Genomic DNA, 21,042 nt, shown 5'->3' with positions numbered 1-21,042 from the left:
TATTTACGTAACTTCAACATTTATACATATATTTTTACATATTTCTTACCCTAAAATCTTTTGCCGAGCTCATCCATGGCTGTGATCTAATGTGAACACTGCTTCCAGCTTTTTCTGAGCCTTTTAAATTTTGAGAAAAAAAAACATTTAACTACAAATGATGTATCACTTTATGTTGGAAAAACATTTAGAGACTGAATATTTAAGTCCCCCTGTGGTTAAAATCAAGTTTTCAATGTTTATATTTGTGACCCTGAACAAAAAAAACAATTTTAAGTTCCACAGGAACTTTTTTTGTAATCGCAAAAAATAAAAATAAAATATTTTTGACAAATCATGGATATTAAGTAAAGATCAATGTTCTATGAAGATATTTTATAAATTTCCTACCGTAAATGTGTAAAAATGTCTCCAGTTCTTTCGTAACCTCAGTTCCCTGAGAAGCAGGAACGAGACATTGCGGAGAACTGCATTTAAAACTCTCCCCTTTTCCGCTTTTCCTAAAGTTTTATTGGACAACGCAATTGCCGCAAGACATGCAACTAGTATGCAAATACTGACGAATATAGTCAGTATAAATACAGTGCATATGGCGTCAATTCCTCAGAATCTTCGAGAAAACGCCTGCACGGTTGATGAGCGGCGAACACGGCGAGCTATGCAATGTCTCGCTCTCATCGCTCCTCTGAGAAATCTGACCACCAGCATGTGCCTACCAATCGATTGCCCATCAACCGGGGAACAAAACGAGGCGATAGCAGCCACATAAACCTTCAGCGTTGACGGGAGGCCACCGTTGTCCTGACTCCGAAATAGTGTCGAGTACATGCTGAGGAAGTGCATTTAAAACCCCCGAAGCGGCCAGGCATGAAGGTTCCACAGCTGCGGGCTGGGGTGAAATATTGTGCCGTTCACTTGGGACAACAGTCTCTACTGAGGGGAATCCGCCACGGCAAAACAATTTATGTGCCATTTTCTCAGTGACCGTGTCCAAAGGCCGGATGCCGGCTCGCTCATTCTGGGGACAAGCTCGATCGCTCTTTTCGCGAGCAGGCACGCTTTGTGCTGACGTAAGCGACGGAACCACACCGCTGAAGCGGGGAGGTCTGCGTCTGAACTGCAGGGTGTACCCGTGTTCTACCAAATTTAGTGGCCAATGAGAGATGCCCAGAATTGCTTTTCACACGTCCAGAAACAGACATAATGGCCGAATCTCTTCAGCGTTACCGCCAGCAAACTGTTTAGGGAAGCACGCTGGCGCAGCGAGGCTAAATACACAGGCGGGGAAATGGCTCATGTGTGAGAATCCAGCCGTCTCTCGCCCACGGGAGAGTCCGTGGACTGGGGAAGGCTGGTTATAGCCGAGATTAACTGCGGCTTCCCGCTGCACCGTGGCAGGGCAAGGAACGCAGCATTGGCTGGGTGAGGGGGAAAGAGCTCCTTTTGTGAACAGGTATGTGTTTTTATTGCATTTACACAAACATTTACAACATTGCAATATTCGCCCGGAACCGCGGGGGAAAACTGATGCAAACAGCGGCGTCAGCACGTCACCTCCAGGCTGCCGCAATCCAGAACTGAAGGATCTTAGCCTGGAACACCTTAAGCATCGCCATTGTGTGCAGAGCGGAAGCGGCTTCCACGGCGGATGCATAAGCCTTACCGGCGGGATGGGCGGTAAATCTGCAGGGCTTTGACGGCAAGCCTAGATCCGAGTCCAACGAGGTGGCGGAAGGGCACAAATGAGCGGCGAGGGTCTCCTCGACGGGTGGCATGCGCACGTAACTGTGGGCCTCCAATCCGACCACGTGAGCGAACATGGCCTGCGCGGACATGGCGAACTAGAGGTCTGCGCGGGACAGTTTTTTTTCGTCCCATTCCGCAAATATCACAGACCTTGCAAAAAATGCATTACGCAGAAAGCACAGGTCCATGTTTGCAGCGCGTGCACAATAGTCCTAAGTGCAGACTGTAGGCCCTACTTGTGGTTGATAAGAATGAGTGCAGACATGTAGTTCTAAAAGGACGACGGGAATGGGATATTTTTAGACCCCCCGTTCCCGTTCAAATTACACCAAAGTTCCCCGCTACCACATTTAATTTGGAAATGTATCCCGCGTCGCAAGAACTCTGGTCGGGTCCCGCAGTTCCCGCGGGAGAGCCGTGGGCATGCAGACCTCTACTGCATAGCAGCGTGAACGCACCGACTGAGGAGCAGACCACGATTTTACCACGTGCTCATGGATATCTGGGAAAAATGGCGCACTCCTCTTCGACGTGGCCTGACGGCGGCCCGACTGAAGGTACCAGGAGTCGAGCTTACTTTTAGCCAGCTCCTCAGGTGAACTCCAGGTGATGTCGAGCTCGCTTACGGCCTTCCCGAGGACCCTTACGAACTCTTCATGGAAGTCTGGGGTGCGTTCCAGGTCAGGGCAATCCCGCTCCGATCCTGCCCAGTCCTTGTCCTTAGCTGAGATGGACATGGAGTCATCGTCCTCCTCAGTGCCGAAGGAAACGGCGTCCGCGATGGAAGGCGGGGGACGAAGGCCCTCGTCAACGTAGAGGACTGTGGAATGAGGTGACGGCAGAGGACGGCGGCCCAGAGCGGCATCGTCGCCGCTCCCCCTTGGAATGGGTAGACTCACCAGCGACTCGTTGGTGGCAGTGAAACTCGACCCTATGAGTACACGAGCGATGTTCCTGCGAGTTCTCAAGACACGCGCCGGCAGGTCCGCACAGTGCGCAATCAGACTCTTAGAATGCAGCCTCCGCATGAGCCAGGCCCAGGCAGGCAATGCAGTGCTCGTGAGTATCCGGCAGGTCAATGGGACCCGTGCAAAGATAACAGAAAGAAGCCATAGGTTGGGGTGGAAGAATTATCCAGCTGCATCTTCAACGATGGCAGCGTGAAAAAGAAAATTCTGAGGATTGTCGTCACATGCACTGTATTTATACTGTCTGGATTCGTCAGTATTTGCATACTGTTGCATTCTTGCGACAATTGGCCAGTTTTTTTACTTGCATTATCCAATAAGACTTCAGGAAAAGTGAAAAAGGGGAGGAGATCATATGTGGTTCTCCGCAATGACGAAGTGACGGCTCTCGAAAGGGAACTGTTTGACTATTAACTAATGACTACCGGTTCCTGTGGAATATCATCTTGCCTAGTTTGTCTTGTGTGCTAACTTTATTTTGTATTTTGTTTGTAAGTATTATTTCATGGAGAACCTCAGTGTTTTTTTCAATATATTTGATTTAAACCAAGCAAAATGTAAACTGTTGATGTTTACAAACATTAAGCAATTAATGTTTTTAATTTCTTCCCCCTACTAGGCATCTTCCAGTCTTGAAAGAGATAATGGATCAAGCAGAATGAGGATCGCCAAAACAACGTGTCCAATTCGAGAGTGACAGTCCTACTGAACATGCAAACCCCTATCGTTTAATGTTAAAAAAAATTAGGTATACTACTTTACAAACTGGAGTAGACAAGCTGAAACCTGACAGGTTTCGTAAATGCCATGTTTTGCATTGAATCGTCCATATGCCCAGTTTCCGGTCATATGTTCCTTTCATAATTTATGCTTTTCTATTTTGTGAACTAAAATTTTATGAAGATATTAAATATCTCTCTTATAGTGAAACTGTTTATATTTTAAAAGATGTTTATGCTTGTGTAATGGAGGCCAGCTAATTTGACAGCTTGAATGACGGATTTTCTGTTAGGGCGGAACTAATAGTTGTTCAGAAATTAATTACACCTCAGTGCTTGCTCCTTAATAATCCCTAGGAAAACAACAGGGCTTTGCACATATTGTGCAGGCTGCTAGTCTGGACATCAGAGCTTGGGCCATAAATCCAAGAGGGTGCTTGCAAAATAGGTGCCCAGGCCCAAGTCATAATTATTAGGAAATTAATTTGCACCTTGGCACTTAGACCTTGATTAGGAACTTTTTGATAAAAGGAACATCAAAGTATTGTTCAAAAGAGCAACACTAAAATGTGAGTTTCAGAGCTCTGCAACCCGAGCCCGACATGTCCCGAAAAACCTGTGGGTTTAGGGTTGGGTTAATGTTTAATGAATAGCCTCGGGTATGTGTCGGGATCGTCACTAAAAAATATATATAGCGTTTGAATAAAAATAAACATAACTAAAGAAGTAAACCACCTTCAAAAGAATTAAATCAGAAAAAGTTGAAAGAAAAAAATAAACAAACTAGTCATACCGTCATCCTGGTCTAAATTAAAGATCACAATATTACCACATGAACAAGATCATTCTCTTTCGCTGATTACTCACGGCCACCATAACAGCACGGCAGTGAAGGGCAAAATGACCACACCTGGGGTGATGGTAATGACCCTAAATAAACAAACAAAATACAACAAAAACCCGAAATAACAAAAAACACAAAAATAACTTGGCCTTCCACGAAGCAGCAGATTCCGGGGACAGCTGATGGACAGGAAAATGTCACAGCAACAGTACTCTCCACTAAACAGCTTAGCAGGAAGTGTCATAACAGAATTCCCTTTGTAAAGCAGCACTGGATTTAAGAACAGCTAAGGGGCCGTGAAGCACAACGCCCACAGTTCCCCACCCTTGAAAGCAGCAGCGTGGTCCAGGAACCGCTAATATACAGGAAGCTATCACAACAACAATCCTTCCCCACCTATTCTCAGCAAGAAAGAAATACGAGTTACAAAATTGTGCTTTACAGACATAAAGGTACCTCTCCGGAAGCAGTTTACATACCTAATGATCCGATGCGATTAAATATTGCTGGATGACATACGACACTTGTACGAGAGAAATTAACTCTTTAGATGATACTGCAACCACAGCCGATACTCCGACATCCGTTAAACCGTTAACCGTTATCTTCATTACAAACTATCGTGTCTTTCGTCACTCACTCCACTACATCATGAACAAAGTCGTATGACCAGGGATTAAACATGATTTCTGCACTTTCACCATATCATCGACTGGACTGCCAGGACCATGTTAATAACACAGTTCTCAAGCACGTGCTAGATTCTGCTGAACAACACGACTTTGCACCTGATGTCTCACAGATTTTACAAGCAGCAAAGGCACTTGTGAGATATGCCAAGCAAACAGGTATTATAAGCCAGTTGTCTACAACTGTTAGGCAAATGTCAGACACCAGGTTTTCACTGTTTTTATTACTTTGGATTCAATTAGGAAATGTATATACTGATCTTTCTTAGAACCGAATTGGCTGACGAAGGTAGAACGAACTTAGCCTAAGGAATCTGCCAGAAGAAGCTGTCTCCAAGGAGAGAGACAGGTCTCGAGAGGTGAGCGAACACGAGATGAGCGATCACGAGATGAGTAAACATCAGATGAGTGTGGTTTTCTCTGTGCAGAGATCTTTTAAGCCTGGGGGCATCACACCCCTCCAAGGTGGGCGATCCAATGTGATGAGATGATTTCATACTGTTTGTCCGGCTCACTAGTTAATTTGAATGTATGGTCGCCTGGAAGTTTGGAGCTGTAATCGCCTTAGAATAAGCTTAAATGAGTATGGTATAAAATGCATTACTGTGCTTTACACAATCTTCTAAGGAATGAAGAGGGAAACATTTAGATGTGAAACATGAAGAGATTATAAGTACATTGACCTGTAATTTGTACAAGACTATAGATATAAACAGAATACAACTAAGCACACATGCCTCTGAGGTTACAGGTGAGGCAGAATAACATGGGGACAAGCATACAATAGAGATATATGTGTATACACATTAAGACCATTCTTTTGTGGCTAAGGAGAGAGATATTCTCTTGAAAGAATTTGAGGATCCCAGTCTATTGGGCCATATGGTTTCCCCCCCTGAACCTCCTTGGAAGTCCAGGGGGAGAGTAATGGAATCTGTCCTGTTCACTGATAAATATGTTAAGAGAGGGCAGTTTGTAGCCATGCTGAGAGCTCATGGTGTTTTACCAAATGGTGTCCTTTGCTTATACCAGATCCTACAAGGAGGATGGCACTAAAATCATCAACAGAAGATGCCATTCTCTACCTTCATAATTTGTACTGAGACGGATATATCTGTGTAAATAGTTTTTACGCACAACGTTTTTTGAGTTTAAGTTCTTGAGGGTACAATTTTTTTTACTTTTACACCTCACACCCACAGCAAAGTTTTGTAACTGGTAAGTCTGTGCTATTTCTTTTTTTTTGTGTGTTCACAAGGGGGCTGAGGGGGCCGCCGTTACTCGATCTTTGCAAACATGTAGATGTTTGTTTAATTATCATCGCAAACAATCATAAAATCCAGCATATTTCAACATGCTAGCTGTTAAACGCACTTCGAGTTTGGGCTTAAAATGTAACTGTAATGTTCAGTTAAAACATTCTCAGGTACGGGCGTGGTTCGTGCTTTTGTTTAAAGCACGTGGAGAATTCTAGACCCTGGACTACAGTCTTTTACGTAAAATTTTCGTAATTGAGATGTATACATTATCTGAAAGTTGAATAGATAAACATTCTGTTGATGTGTGGTTTGTTATGGTAGGACAATATTTGGTCAAGATAGAACTATTGGAAAATCTTGAATCTGCTACAAAAAATAGGAAATTGCCTTTTAAAAGGTTTTTTTTCTTCTAGATTTACACAAATGTAATATAAACCATAGGGGTCCACATAATGTGTCTGTGAAGTTTCAGCTCAAAAAACAGCACAGATCTTTTAATATACCATGCGCTACATGCCCACTTTTGCATGTGAGGAGAAATGTGCTGTTTTGGTTTGTGTCTCTTTAAGTGCAAATAAGCTGCTAGTTTATATGCCCCCTTTTCAGCAGAAAATTAAGCCAGGACTATATGAGCCTGTGCTTCAAGCGACAAAACAATAAAGTATGGTCACATAAAGCGATCGAGAAACAAGGTTTGGTCTTTGAACATGATATTTACTTAATATCCTAATGATTTTCGGCCTAAAGGAAAAACCAATAATTTTGACCCATACAATGTATTTTTGGCAATTTCCGCAAAGTACCTGTGCCACTCAGGACTGGTTTTGTGGTCCAGGGTCACAAATAGTAAATAGTCTGATCATCTGATATGTTTCGATATGATATAAAATGGTTGGGTTTTCTTACCTGTGTAACCGACACCTACAGCTGCATTATGCTGGATAAAGAAATATATAATATATGTCATCATTACCATGTCATATATGTAAAACATAAATATTCAAATGTGTGTGAATGTTCACTAACACCACACCTATACTAGATCTTTGTTTAACAATTATTTGCATAGCTACAAGACTTGGGCATGAAAACTTGCCACAATATTGCCATTCTTTCTTGTGGGAAAGTTTTATATTTTGCTATAGTAGAAGTACACATTATATCATCTGGTTCTCAAAAACTCACTGGAGTGGTGTCCATGATATCATCTGGTTCCAGAAGTATCACTGGGGGATAGTCCTACACATCATCTGGTTCTTCAAGTGTCACTGGAAGATTGGAGGTCATAACATTAAGGGTGATAGAAAGGGGTGTGAATCTTTGGGTAGACAGTGAATCAAAACTAAAAGCTAAAATATCAGCCACCTCCCCTTTCATTCTTCTAGTAGTTATACACACATTTATTCAAAATACTTTGAATTAAAGGGCCGCAATCCCAGAAAATGCAATTTTAAATGTTTATCTACCAGAATTTGAGTCGCCAGCGTGTGTGCAGAAACACCCTGTAATTGTACAAATCCATCTACACGTCTTTTTGTAATCTCCTTTAAACCACGACAGTGACACAAAACAGGCCTTTGGGGACCCCCTAACAATCTAATGTCACATTGATTTACGCCTGCCTATGACCACTCACAGACTCCACCTTATGAGAGCTTCGGTCCATCGGTCTTCGAACGATGATGACGTCGCGTTCAGGAAGAATTAACTTATTCCGGATCAGCAAACCAACATTCACCGTATCTCCGGTCCAAAACATTTAGAGAATCAATATGAGACTTGTCGGAAAGGCCTCCGCCGGTACATTCGAATAACGCTTACCGTGAGTCAAATGCGACCCCTAGGTTGGGAGCTAGAGCTCCTAGCAGCCGGAAAGTTTGAAAAATCTAAGCTTCGGGACCCGGTGGCCCATTTGTATAGCATGGGTTTCCCCCAAAAAATTTATTCTAGAGTGGATCAGTACAAGCTGTTCGCGATCAAGCTTCATCTCGGGAAGAAGTACATTTTACACATCGTTTTTAAATTGCCTTTCTTAAATAATGTGTTTAGCATGTTAGCGGCTATTGTTTACATAATCGCGGCTAAACCTGAGACATAGTCCAAAGACAAGTGTTATGTTGTAATGTTGGTGGTAAAACGCATTGGGTTTCAGAAAGCATGTGACCGATGTAATTTCTCTAAAGCTTATTTATTACAACGAACGATTTTTAGAGTAGTGTCTTTCTCTGTGAGTTCAGTGTTTTCTTATATGTCCTATGTGCGACAAAATTTAGAGCGGATTGAAACAGAGTTTGCATTTATAGACAATGAGGTTACGCAGAAATTGCTACCCACAATATAATAACACCTGGTTGCTAATCTTTACATACCTGTCTATGTCCGTGTTTATGTCTGTTAATAATATGCATGCACATGATTAATCATCAATGGCCAACATCTCATACAGCAAATGGTTCGCATATGTTGTTCTATCTGTATTTTTGTCTTTTCCATTAAATTTGTATTTATGAACAAGGGATTGAGGTGATTTTTATTGCAGTGTGTGTATGGTTTTGTTTGGGCAAGGCTTAACAGACGTAATTGAACTTTCCGCTATATTGCTTATCTTGATGTCATCCAAAGCAAATGTGTAAGCGCACTACTTCATAATTTGCATACAGGGAGGGGAGCAGAAGCTCATTTGCATTTAAAGAGACACACACAAATATGGCGCATTTTCCTTTGCAGCCACAAATGGCCATGCTCAAAATATTTTTATAAAAGATATGTGGTGTATTTTGAGCTGAAACTTTACAGAGACATTCTGGGGATACCACTGACTTTTTTCACATTGCAGAAAACCCCTGGTTTTGCGGCCCTTTAATGCTTAAAACAGACATAAAAATAATAACATTAGTACATGGAAAGGTTATGAATGAATATGTATATTTCTATATAGATGTATTTAGGATTATGTCTGTCCCCAAAGTAAGTAAAAAGAGTTCTTCGCCCTTCATTTCATTCCGTCGTAAAATGCTCTTATCTTGAGGGTTTGGTGTGGGTTGCTTTGGTCACCAGAGATCCTGTCCTGCGCCTAGGTCTTAGTTGCAGATTCGGGGTAGACACCCTGGCGACTAGCTTGATGGTTTGGTGAGGGGTGTTGTTGTAATATTTAAGAAATATAACTAGTTATTGCGTGTCTGATCGGTCTCTGGCACTAGAGTATAGATGTAATAATGTTAAACATTAACAGGGATATGCAGACTATTTTGATGATTTAGGCTCTACGTGGCTGCGGACATGGCTAAAGAGTCCACCTCTTCCTTTTGTAGGCCCCTAGGTAGCTCGGGCCTTAAATCGATAAGTATAATTATACAATATAAATAAAACTGTTAATACCAAGTTTATAGGTCTCACGTTTATGCAGTGCTTCTTCCCAACAATACAAGACACCATAATTTACTGCAAACGGCTGCAAACATTTGCAAAATATTAATTTCACACACAAAGACAGGTTCTGCTTGGTGAATCTGTTATGGAGTTCATACACAATTGTTTTTTCACGCACCCCTCTGTTTACAAACTTGCAATCCTCAGAATCTACGAGAAAATGCCTATACGGTGATGAGAGGCGAACATGCCGATCTAAGCAATGTCTCGTTCCCGCTTCTCAGGGAACCGAGGTTACAAAAGTAACAGAAGACATTCCCTTTCGAGAGCAACATTGCGCAGAACCCTATATGGTACGGTAATACAATCCTGCTGTGGGAGCCAGCAAAATCAGCTAGACAAACTGGGTTAAAACACACAAGCATGGGATGCATACAATTTTAACCATTCGTGAGGTCGCCCTAAGCGCCAACAGCGGATTGGCTTAAACCGGCCAATGAACTGCTAAATCACTGAACAGGCCAATGAACTGCTAGATTGGGCTCCTGCCAAATTTGCATAACCAAACCCAACAAATGCAGCAGGCTGCGCTGAAACAGCGCAGACACGACAACAGTAAGAACCAGCACGGAATCCCGGGCGGATAGAACAGTGATCATAAAACTACACCAAGCTCTGCGTAAACAGCAACGCGGCAACAACTGTGTAACATAAGCGATTATAAGGTAGAAGATAAAGAGTGATCAGAACTCACAGAGGGGACTTGAGACGACAAAGAGGACACCTCCAATCTGTAGAACCTGGTGAAAGTGTTCTGTGAAGACCAGTCAGCCGCACAGCATATGTCCTGAATAGATGTGCCCTTAGACCAGGCCCACGAAGAGGCAATAGCCCTAGTCGAATGAGCTCTGATACCGAAGGGGTAGTTCTGTCCCTGACTCTCATACGCCAAGGTAATAGCGTCCACCAACCAGTGAGAGAGCATCTGTTTTGATTCAGCCCGAGTTTTAGTTCCCCCACCAAAATAGACGAAGAGCTGTTCAGACTGCCGTAACCAGGCCGTCCTGCGAGTCTGACATTTGGGAAAACAAAGCGGGCAAAGAAATGAGCTGTGCTCTAAATGGGTTAGACATGGACTTTGGCACATAACCCGATTTCGGCCGGAGAGTGACGCTGCAGTCACCGGCTCCAAAACGAATGAAATCAGCGCCGACTGAGAGCACTTGTAAATCCCCTTTGCGCTTAGCCGAAGCAAGGGCGAGAAGGAGATCGGTTTTTAGAGTGAGCTCTCTTATGGAAGCCCCGTCCAAAGACTTGAATTGGGGAGAAGAGAGAGCCTTCAACACCAGTCCCAAGGCGTCACCGAAGGGGATAGCGGGGCAAAAAGTATCCTATCGATTGTCCATCAACCGGGGAACGAACGAGGTGATAGCAGCCACATAAACCTTCAATGTTGACGGGAGGCTGCTGTTGTCCAGCCTGTGCTGCAGGAAGCATAAAATATCAGACACGGGGCAGACAATTTATATTCCAATTTCTCAGTGACTGTGTCCAAAGGCTAGATGCCAGCATGCCCTCGCACACCGCGCCCCAACCCGAGGACGACGCATCAGTCATGTCAAGTGACAAAGCAGCATCTGCATATGACCGGATAGTGCCTACCGTGAATGGGCTAAAATCAGCCAATCGTCCAGATAATTCAGACTGCGCATAACGCTCGCTTTGACAGGGGAAAGCGCCGCGTCCACGCACTTCGAGAATGTGCGCGGAGCTAATGCCAGTATTGCAGATCCACGATCTACTCGAGAGGCAAACATGTCTGCGAGAACGTAAAACGGCGATGGAAACATCACGGGCTGACGCTCCCAAAGCTGCGGTAAGTGTTCGACGTGATTGTAATACTCCTATCACTTCTACTCCATGTGTTTCTATGCACAGAGCCCAGGCTTCAAGAACACGACGAGCCAAAATGAACTTCACTCCTGCACCTGCACACACATGGTAGAAGGCGAAATCCAGGACCGGAGCGATGACCTCTCCCCCACCGCCGCGACCGGTCTTCGAGATTTCTACGAGAAATCGCTTTGCCGCCCTCTGCGAGACGAAATCCAACGCTGTGGTCATCGGAGACTCAATCGTCCGGAACGTACGCGCCTCCTTCAATGAAGGTAAGGTGCGCACTCACTGTTTTCCTGGCGCCCGTGTTCTCGATGTGTCTGCGCAGGTAACTGCGATTCTGAAGGAGGATGCAAGAGTAGGAGCCGTAGTTCTGCACGCGGGGGTGAATGATGTGAGAATGCGGCAGTTGGAGATCCTGAAGAGGGACTTCAGGAGTCTGGTCGATACTGTTCGCAACGCATCGCCCACGGCGAGGATCATCGTATCAGGGCCGCTTCCAACTTACCGACGAGGGAACGAAAAGTTCAGTAGACTATTTACGCTTAATAATTGGTTAATGTCATGGTGTATTGAACAGAAGCTGCTCTTTGTAAATAATTTTGATCTGTTCTGGGAGCGACCTAGGCTTTTCCGCCCCGACGGGCTGCACCCCAGCAGCATTGGAGCGGAAATTCTGTCTGACAACATCTCAAAGACGCTACGCACCATTTGACTAGTAAGTACAAATTTTAACTACAGTCTGTGTTCTTCTCACCCAACTGTTAAGAATGTTACTGCTTTCAAATGCATAGAGACTGTGTCTGTCCCCCGAATAATACAACCAAATAATAATTTATTTAAAAGTCAGAGAAAAAATCTTATCATGATTAAACCAAAAGACAATATATTTAATGAGCAAAACCAACGCCTAAAGTTTGGGCTACTTAATATTAGATCACTAAATCCAAAAGCAGTTATTGTAAATGAAATGATCACAGACAACAGTTTTGATATACTTTGCCTCACTGAAACCTGGCTTAAGCCAAATGATTATTTTGGTCTAAATGAGTCTACTCCTCCAAGCTACGGTTATATTCATGAGCCACGTCCAGTTGGTCGAGGTGGTGGTGTCGCAACAATCTTTAGAGACTTTCTTACCGTTACTCGGAGAACAATGCATACATTTAAATCATTTGAAATGCTTGCGTTGAACATAACAGTTCCAAACAAAAGTATAAAATCATTGGTCTCTGTTACATTGGTTACTGTGTATAGACCCCCTGGGCCTTACACTCATTTTCTGATAGAGTTCGCAGACTTCTTATCGGATCTATTGGTTAACGTCGATAAAGTACTGATTGCTGGAGATTTTAATATCCACGTAGACAGTGCTAACGATCCATTAGCTGTGGCGTTTAAAGAACTACTAGATTCTGGTGGTGTAACACAATACATCAATAGACCTACTCATCGCCTTAATCATACCCTAGACTTGATTATATCTCACGGAGCCGATCTAACCAATATCGATATTATACCTCAAAGCGACGATGTTTCCGATCACCATCTTATAACATGTACACTGCGCATTGCAGAAATCAGTTGTATATCTCGTTATCGACAAGGTAGAACAATCACCTCAACTACTAAACATAGTTTCGTAAAGAACTTGCCAGATCTGACTTCTCTAATAACCTTTCCAACGAATATAAAATTGCTCGATGACATGACCAGCAACATGGGCACTATTTTCTCTAATACATTAGAAGCGGTCGCACCTATGAAGTCCATCCATCCATCCATTTTCTACCGCTTATCCGAACTACCTCGGGTCACGGGGAGCCTGCGCCTATCTCAGGAGTCTTCGGGCATCAAGGCAGGATACACCCTGGATGGAGTGCCAACCCATCGCAGGGCACACACACACACTCATTCACTCACGCACTCACACCCTACGGACAATTTTTTCCAGAGATGCCAATCAACCTACCATGCATGTCTTTGGACCAGGGGAGGAAACCGGAGTACCCGGAGGAAACCCCCGAGACACGGGGAGAACATGCAAACTCCACACACACAAGTCGGAAGCGGGAATCGAACCCCCAACCTTGGAGGTGTGAGGCGAACGTGCTAACCACTAAGCCACCGTGCCCCCCCCACCTATGAAGTCAAAAAGGATAAATGAAAAGAACATAGCACCATGGTATAATAACACCACTCGCGCCCTAAAAAGAGAAACGCGTAAACTGGAGCGAAAATGGAAACAAACCCAATTAGAGGTCTTTAAAATTGCATGGAAAGAGAGTACAAGCTGTTACAAAAAGGCACTAAAAGCAGCATAAGCCGAGCACTTCCGTAACCTCATAGAAAATAACAAAAACAATCCAAGGTTTTTATTTAGTACAATTGCTAAATTAACAAACAAACAGACTCCACCTGACCTGGGTATTCCGCCGCACCTTGGTAGCAATGAATTCATGAAATTTTTTACCGAGAAAATCGAAATAATACGAGACAACATAGCTAAAACCAAACCTCCAAGTTTGTCGGAAGAATTAGTTTCAACCGTCACCCAAAAAGAAAAGCTAGAGTGTTTTTCTCCTATAAATCAGGAAGATTTACTTAAAATTATTGCAACATCCAAGCCGACGACATGCTTATTAGACCCCATTCCGACTACTTTATTAAAAGAGTTACTACCTGCTGTAATTGAGCCCATTTGTAACATAATCAACTCGTCTATTAGTCTAGGACATGTCCCAGGACCCTTTAAGCTGGCTGTAATTAAGCCTCTTATCAAAAACCAAATTTAGACCCAAATGAACTTGGAAGCTATAGACCGATTTCAAATCTCCCGTACTTGTCTAAAATACTAGAAAAAGTAGTGTCAACTCAACTGTGTACCTTCCTACAAAATAATGACCTGCACGAAAAGTTTCAGTCTGGCTTTAGACCGCATCACAGCACTGAAACTGCGCTCGTTAGAATTACAAATGACCTTCTTATTGCATCAGATAAAGGTAACATCTCACTATTAGTCCTGCTTGACCTTAGTGCTGCTTTCGATACTGTAGACCATAAAATACTACTAGATCGTTTAAACCATTATATCGGTATTCAGGGACAGGCACTGCAATGGTTCAGATCTTACTTCCTCAATTATGGATTACCTCAGGGATCGGTTTTAGGACCCTTGCTTTTCTCCATATACATGCTGCCCCTCGGCAACATTATTAGAAAACATGGAATTAGCTTCCACTGTTATGCAGATGATACTCAGCTATATATCTCATCAAGACCAGATGATTCCTTTAAGCTATCCAAACTGGCAGAGTGCATCGAGGACATAAAACATTGGATGAGTAGTAATTTCCTCCTTTTAAACTCTAGCAAAACAGAAATATTACTTATAGCACCAAAATTAAGTAAACAGAATATCTCCGATTACAGCCTGCAAATTGAAAGCTGCACTGTTACTCCAACAAATACAGTTAAAGACCTAGGCGTTATATTAGACGGCAACCTGTCATTTAAAAATCACATCTCAAATATCACAAAAACAGCCTTCTTCCACCTTAGAAATGTTGCCAAATTACGAAATAGTTTATGTGTTGCAGATGCAGAAAAGTTTATTCATGCATTTGTGACCTCACGGCTTGACTATTGTAATGCTCTACTTAGTGGTTGTCCTGTATCATCGATAAACAAACTACAGTTAGTTCAGAATGCAGCTGCCAGAGTTCTTACTAGGTCAAGAAAATACGATCACATAACCCCAGTTTTATCATCGCTTCACTGGCTACCCATTAAGTATCGCATTGATTTTAAAATTATTTTAATTACTTACAAAGCCCTGAACGGTTTAGCACCTACTTACTTAACCAAGCTTTTATCACGTTACAACCCATCACGCTCGCTGAGATCTCAAAATTTAGGACTTTTGACAACACCTAGAATAACAAAATCCACCCAAGGTGGACGAGCTTTCTCATACGTAGCACATAAACTCTGGAATAGCCTTCCTGATACTATTCGAGGGTCAGACACACTCTCCCAATTTAAATCTAGATTAAAGACACATCTTTTCAGCCAAGCTTTCACTTAATGCATAGTTAATGAACAGCAGCTACGCTAATTATTCTCTTTATTCTCTTTCCGCCTCTGCCTCGGGATGCCCATCCCGAGGTAGGAAGAAGTTCCACCATGTCCAGACGACCGACAGATGCCCATCCCCAATTTGAGATTACACCAGATACAGCTGCAGACTGACTGACCATCCCAGCTCCATCTAAGGCAATTCCACCAGCTGCCAAGAGAAATATGACCATCAGACCATCCCAGCTCAGACCACTACATCCCCAACCAAGAGCAAAGACGGACTATTTGTCTTATTAATGCTGAAGTTACAATATTTGGTATTAAATGCTAAACCTAAACCACACGTCAGCAGTCTGAGTGCAGCTATGACACGTCAGAGGGGATCTGGCCCTCCCGGTTGAGCCTGGTTTCTCCCGAGGTTTTTTTCTCCATTAATCAATCATTGGAGTTTGGGTTCCTCGCCACAGCAGGGCAGTGTTGGCCTGCTCACCGGGAGACTGCATTCATTCATTTATTTATTTAGAAATTAGATGTTATTTATTAGAATGAACTTACTCGTTGTATAAATACCATGCACTGTGCTGTGTTTTAACTTTTCTGTTTTTCCTGTTTGCCCCTGTAAAGCTGCTTTGAAACAATACACATTGTGAAAAGCGCTATATAAATAAACTTGAATTGAATTGAATTGAATTGCAGGAACCTTCGGTGGCGCTTGAAACAGACATAATGGCCGAATTTCTTCAGGCGTTACCGTCAGCGGACTGTTTAGGGAAGCATACTGGCCCAGCGAGGCTAAATGCTCTGGCAGGGCAATGGCTCGTGTGTGAGAATCCAGCTGTCTCTCTACCACGAATGACTCTGTGGATGAGGGAAGGCTGGTTATAGCCAGGATTAACTGCGGCTTCACGCTGCACCGTGGCAGGGCAAGGAACGGAGCATTGGCTGTGTAAGGGGGAAAGAGCTCCTTTTGTACTTATGGCTTTGGCGCGCTTTTGCGCCTCCTCCGAAGCACTCTACTACCGACTCCACGAGGTCACCAAAAAGGGCCGGAGGATTTGATCGGGGCATTGAGAAGAGACTTACGATCAGTGTCTTTTAGATCCGGCAACGTAAGCCACAGATGACGGTAAAGGACGACCATAAATCCCATAGATCTGCCGATAGCCTGGAACATCTTCAGCACCGCCACTGATCGGCATACACAGAGCTAACTACATTTATTTACGCTGAAACTATTAATCTAATTAACCAGGTAATCGATACTTTTCTGACAAAATATCGATACCTAAATAGCATCTTTTGAGTATCGATATATTGATACTGCAGCATCGATGTGCACATCCCTACTTTGTCGTTCATTAGTTTTTCTTACGCCTTCAATCTGTTACCTTGCCGTGTTCCTAGTTTAATTGTGGATTTGACTTCCCTCAAAGCCCTTGAAGTCCACCAGAATTCCCATGGCGACGGACGATGTTGCCAGCTCTCGCACCTTGTCAGATGTATCTCGGGCTCAGGTTCCAGGGCGATCGCGGGCTCAGTCGCTGGGTTGCGTGTTGCCGTCAGTGTTGCTGTGGGATCAGGCTCTCCGTCTGCAGGGACGTCAGGTGAGCGCTTAGTCCTGCGGGTTGGTTGCTGGCTGGTCTCTGGTCCAGACCGCGCAAACCTAGGGGTTCGGAGCCCTGGACTGTGGTATTGACTGTGGTAGATGGAGTTCTGTGTTTTTGGTGTATTATAAGTTGCCCAAGCATGTATTAGACACGTACAATTGCAAAAATGAAAGTATCGAACAAAATATGCATTCTCTCGAATGTTTACCCAGACCTGCCTGAAACGCCTCGTGGAGCCATACCCCTACAAATCTATGTCAGTTTGTGGTATGGCTTGACTAAGACTGCCCAAATGTAGACACAAGGAAGGTGGTCGTACCTGTCAGTACAATTGCTTTGAAACCTGATGTTCCAAATATGGTAAGAGGTGTTCCGTCACAAGCTTGCAGTACTCGACCAATCACTACGCACTTGTTAACTGGGCAATCATAGCACACCTCGCTTTTTAGAGCGATGAGCTTTGTAAAAATCTGCACATTTCAGAGAGGCGGGGCAAAGAGGAGATACAAACATGGACGATATGTGGAAAATACAGCATTTTTTTACTTTAAATCGTGTTTACAAATTGCTTACATTTAAAACAAGTGACAATATTCATTTTAGCCGTGTCATATGACTCCTTTAACTGCGTTATGAGAGTCTTTGTAAACATTGCTATTAGGAAGCTAGCGCAGCTGGCTAGTGTTGCTTCTAAATATAAAAAAATCAATCTCCTCAACAAAACCTAAAACAAAACTGAGCTGGGACCTGTTTCAGAAAGGAGGTTTAGTGAAACCTCGAGTATATTAACCCTGAAATGAGGGAAACTCTGGGTTTTCCGTTTCAGAATGTGAGGAATGTCAAACCCGAGAAAGTGGGGTAACTCAAGCCCGTTTCTAAAAGAGAGGTAACTTATACTCAGAGTCAGTAACCCTAGTAACTTTACTCTGTGATCTTAACCAAGATTGCGTTTCCCAAAAAATGACATAACCTGCTGGTTATCCACCATAGTACGATGCATCGTTTGAGAAACTAACTAGCTAGTTTCTCACGACTGTTTCCCTAAAACATGTTGGTTCGACAACATAGTTGATGACGTCACATAGTTGGTTGATTAATACCATCTTCTAATTAATCCGTATAGATCGATTTAATGTCATATTATTGCTGTAAATAATGTAGGCCTACACTGCATCTGAAAACTGTTTTTTGTAATCATATTTTTGCTTGGTATTGTTTTATTTCATGATATTTAACTCATTCATGAGTTTCCTCCTACGTAACTCCGCCCAAGGATTCCCCAGGGTCAAAGAACACTTAGCTCCATGCGCATGCACACTTTTAAAAGACGATGCTTCTATTTTCTCGACAAACTAAAAGATGTAAAGTTGAATTTGTGTATTTAGAATGATGGATATAGAATGCACTTGCTCAAAAGCATGATGTATGTAGATCTACATGTCCCAATAATAATGAACTATGCTTCTAACCACAGATCTAGACCTGTAGTTCCAACCACGGAACTTTGCAATGCTGGTTGGGATTGATCGTTTCGGGACACACTTGAAATTTTGAACTATGCTAAAACGACGGAACTTGCGACCATAGTTGGCTAGCGATACTTTTGGGAAACGCCCCCCTGGTCGGGGCTGGTTTTCTTTGGTAAACTCAGAGTTTCTTTCAATCTCATCCCCTGTTTTAATGCGCAAGGGGTATACCTCATTAGTTAATTCATTAATACAGTCATTCATGGCATGCATGTTGATCTGCAGTTCGGGTTGAGGCTGGCAGTTCATTCCACCATAGTGGAACTAAATGAGTATGATGGAACAACTAGGCATTGCTAATTTTCAGACCGAAGATGGCAGGATGGGGATGTAGACCTGGAGAAATGAGTTAAGGTAAAGGGGCGAAATTGCCATTACCGTTCTAAAGGCCAGTGTCAGTGATTTAAACTTGATGCAGGCGACAACTGGCAGCCGGTGAAGTGAAATCAGGAGGGGTGTTACATGGGTTCTTTTAAAAACTGTACAGTTCCTCACAGGAGCAGTCAGTCTTAAATTTCGATCTGTGTGTGAAATCTTCTTTTTTAAGACGCAAAGTAAGTTTTGCCTGGTTGTAAGTGGAGCCACGAACAGCAGGTCTTGCTCATCAGTTTTGAAATTATATTTTTATAGACTCCCACATGAAACACAATTTAAAATATGAAGCACAGTCTCATTTTCTGTTATAAGAATACGTTATTCGAGTGTTGTACCCACGTTCATTATTACAGTAGTGCCCATCGGAAACTTGTGGATACATTTCAAGGTTTTATCTTATTCTTTTAACTCTGTTTTAATCTCACAAAGTAAAATGACCCCAACTAAAATTACTTTAACTCAGCCAAAGTTTCTCGCTCATGGCATTCATCAGTTAAAGTGTTTGGTTTATGTGTAAAAGACAAAACAAGTTGACTTCAGAACTTTAAAGGAGGCATGAGTTAGAGTCACAATTTTAACCCATAGTTTTGTTATATAAGAGGGACTCATATTCATGCGAACATCGTGTAAGTGTTAGTACTGAAAACACCCTTGTTACTGAGATAACATCTGTTGTTGACACCTGGCCGAGCGAACGGCAGGTTTTTTATTTATCATTACAATTTAAGCCAGGAAAATGTAAAGGCAGCCGGTTGTTATCGTAGTGTAATCTTGTATCGCATCGAAGAGGTTTATTTTGCTGTCTATACACTATCCTGCTTATTACAAAGCTGCTTTCCTCATAAGTTATTAAATGTTAAATATGGATTTGAAAGATTTTATGATATCATTTCTAATTAATGCATATCTTCTCCAAAGAAAACCCAGTTACTTCTTGTTTTTCAGTCAAGGCATGCCCATGGTTAAAAATACAGCATTTTAAGATTTTCATCGTTTTTCTTTCCCAGTTTAAACAAAATATAGAAAAAGGTCCAAAAAAATGAAAGAATTTTCTTTTATGAAAGAATTGGAAAAAAATAGGATTTTATTCATTTTCTGTTTTATTTAAAAACGATAATTTAATTGACTAAAATTTCTATGCAGTATCAAAACTAAGATGGGGTAAAGTTTAAAGAATATGTATAAAATGAATGCACAAGTGAAGTAATAAAAGTTGGTAGTATTAAAACTTTCAGTTATAGTAAATTACATATTAAATATGCATATTGACATTTAATTTGATTTATTTACAGTTCTTCAGAAAAAAGGTAAGTTTAGTTAACAAAACTTAACTTATTTTCTTACCGTAAGTCTGAGGCAGTGAAGTTAGTAGAACTTATCCGGGTTAACAGGAAAATGACAAATAAATCTTGAATTTTGAAGAGTGAAAAATGACAAATGAACAAATAACAAACTGTTAATTTCAACAAAAGGTCACTACTGATACACAGAAAGGGAAAATCTAAATTGTACATAAATTGGCTTTTGTTCTGAACAGTGTTACAATTGTAAAAAACATATTTAAATTAATGCAAACAATAATAATGACAATGATAATATCATTCAATTAGGATGCACATATATATGTTAACTATAACATCTAACTGCCGCATTTGACAGCATGTGATACCACCACAGTTAAAGATTTCAAACAGATTTAATGGTTTACAAAATCAATATAAAAATGTTCAATCAAACTATACGGTTTAACCTTTGAAATAAAGTAAATACACAATATTGCAATAATAATTATTATAGTAATATTCATAAAATACATAATTAAACCCCGACAGGGAACTTTTTCCTTCAGATTACAGATCTGTCTAATGTTTTGAATGTTTATTTATAATATAATATTTTAAGGCACTCAATAGAAACTAATCACCCACTGCTCCATTTTGATGTCTCTCTTACAGAACACATCA

The 21,042-nt window shown here is 42.0% G+C and overlaps 1 protein-coding gene across 1 annotated transcript in view; it reads right to left on the bottom strand.

The window, feature by feature from the left end:
- LOC130417718 (interferon-induced very large GTPase 1-like) overlaps positions 1-21,042 on the bottom strand; it is a 28,046-nt gene that overhangs the window by 5,650 nt on the left and 1,354 nt on the right. The window contains exons 2-5 of the mRNA XM_056743438.1: positions 20,423-20,486; positions 7,411-7,493; positions 7,132-7,162; positions 50-120 (exon numbers count right to left, since the gene is read on the bottom strand). Of these exons, the coding sequence (XP_056599416.1) occupies positions 50-120; positions 7,132-7,162; positions 7,411-7,425 (117 nt within the window). The 5' untranslated portion in view covers positions 7,426-7,493; positions 20,423-20,486. The remainder of the gene's footprint in view (positions 1-49; positions 121-7,131; positions 7,163-7,410; positions 7,494-20,422; positions 20,487-21,042) is intronic.

The sequence above is a fragment of the Triplophysa dalaica genome, chromosome 3, assembly GCF_015846415.1.
Source record: "Triplophysa dalaica isolate WHDGS20190420 chromosome 3, ASM1584641v1, whole genome shotgun sequence".
In the NCBI taxonomy this organism is placed as follows: domain Eukaryota; kingdom Metazoa; phylum Chordata; class Actinopteri; order Cypriniformes; family Nemacheilidae; genus Triplophysa; species Triplophysa dalaica.
This window is presented reverse-complemented; position numbering and strand designations above follow the sequence as displayed.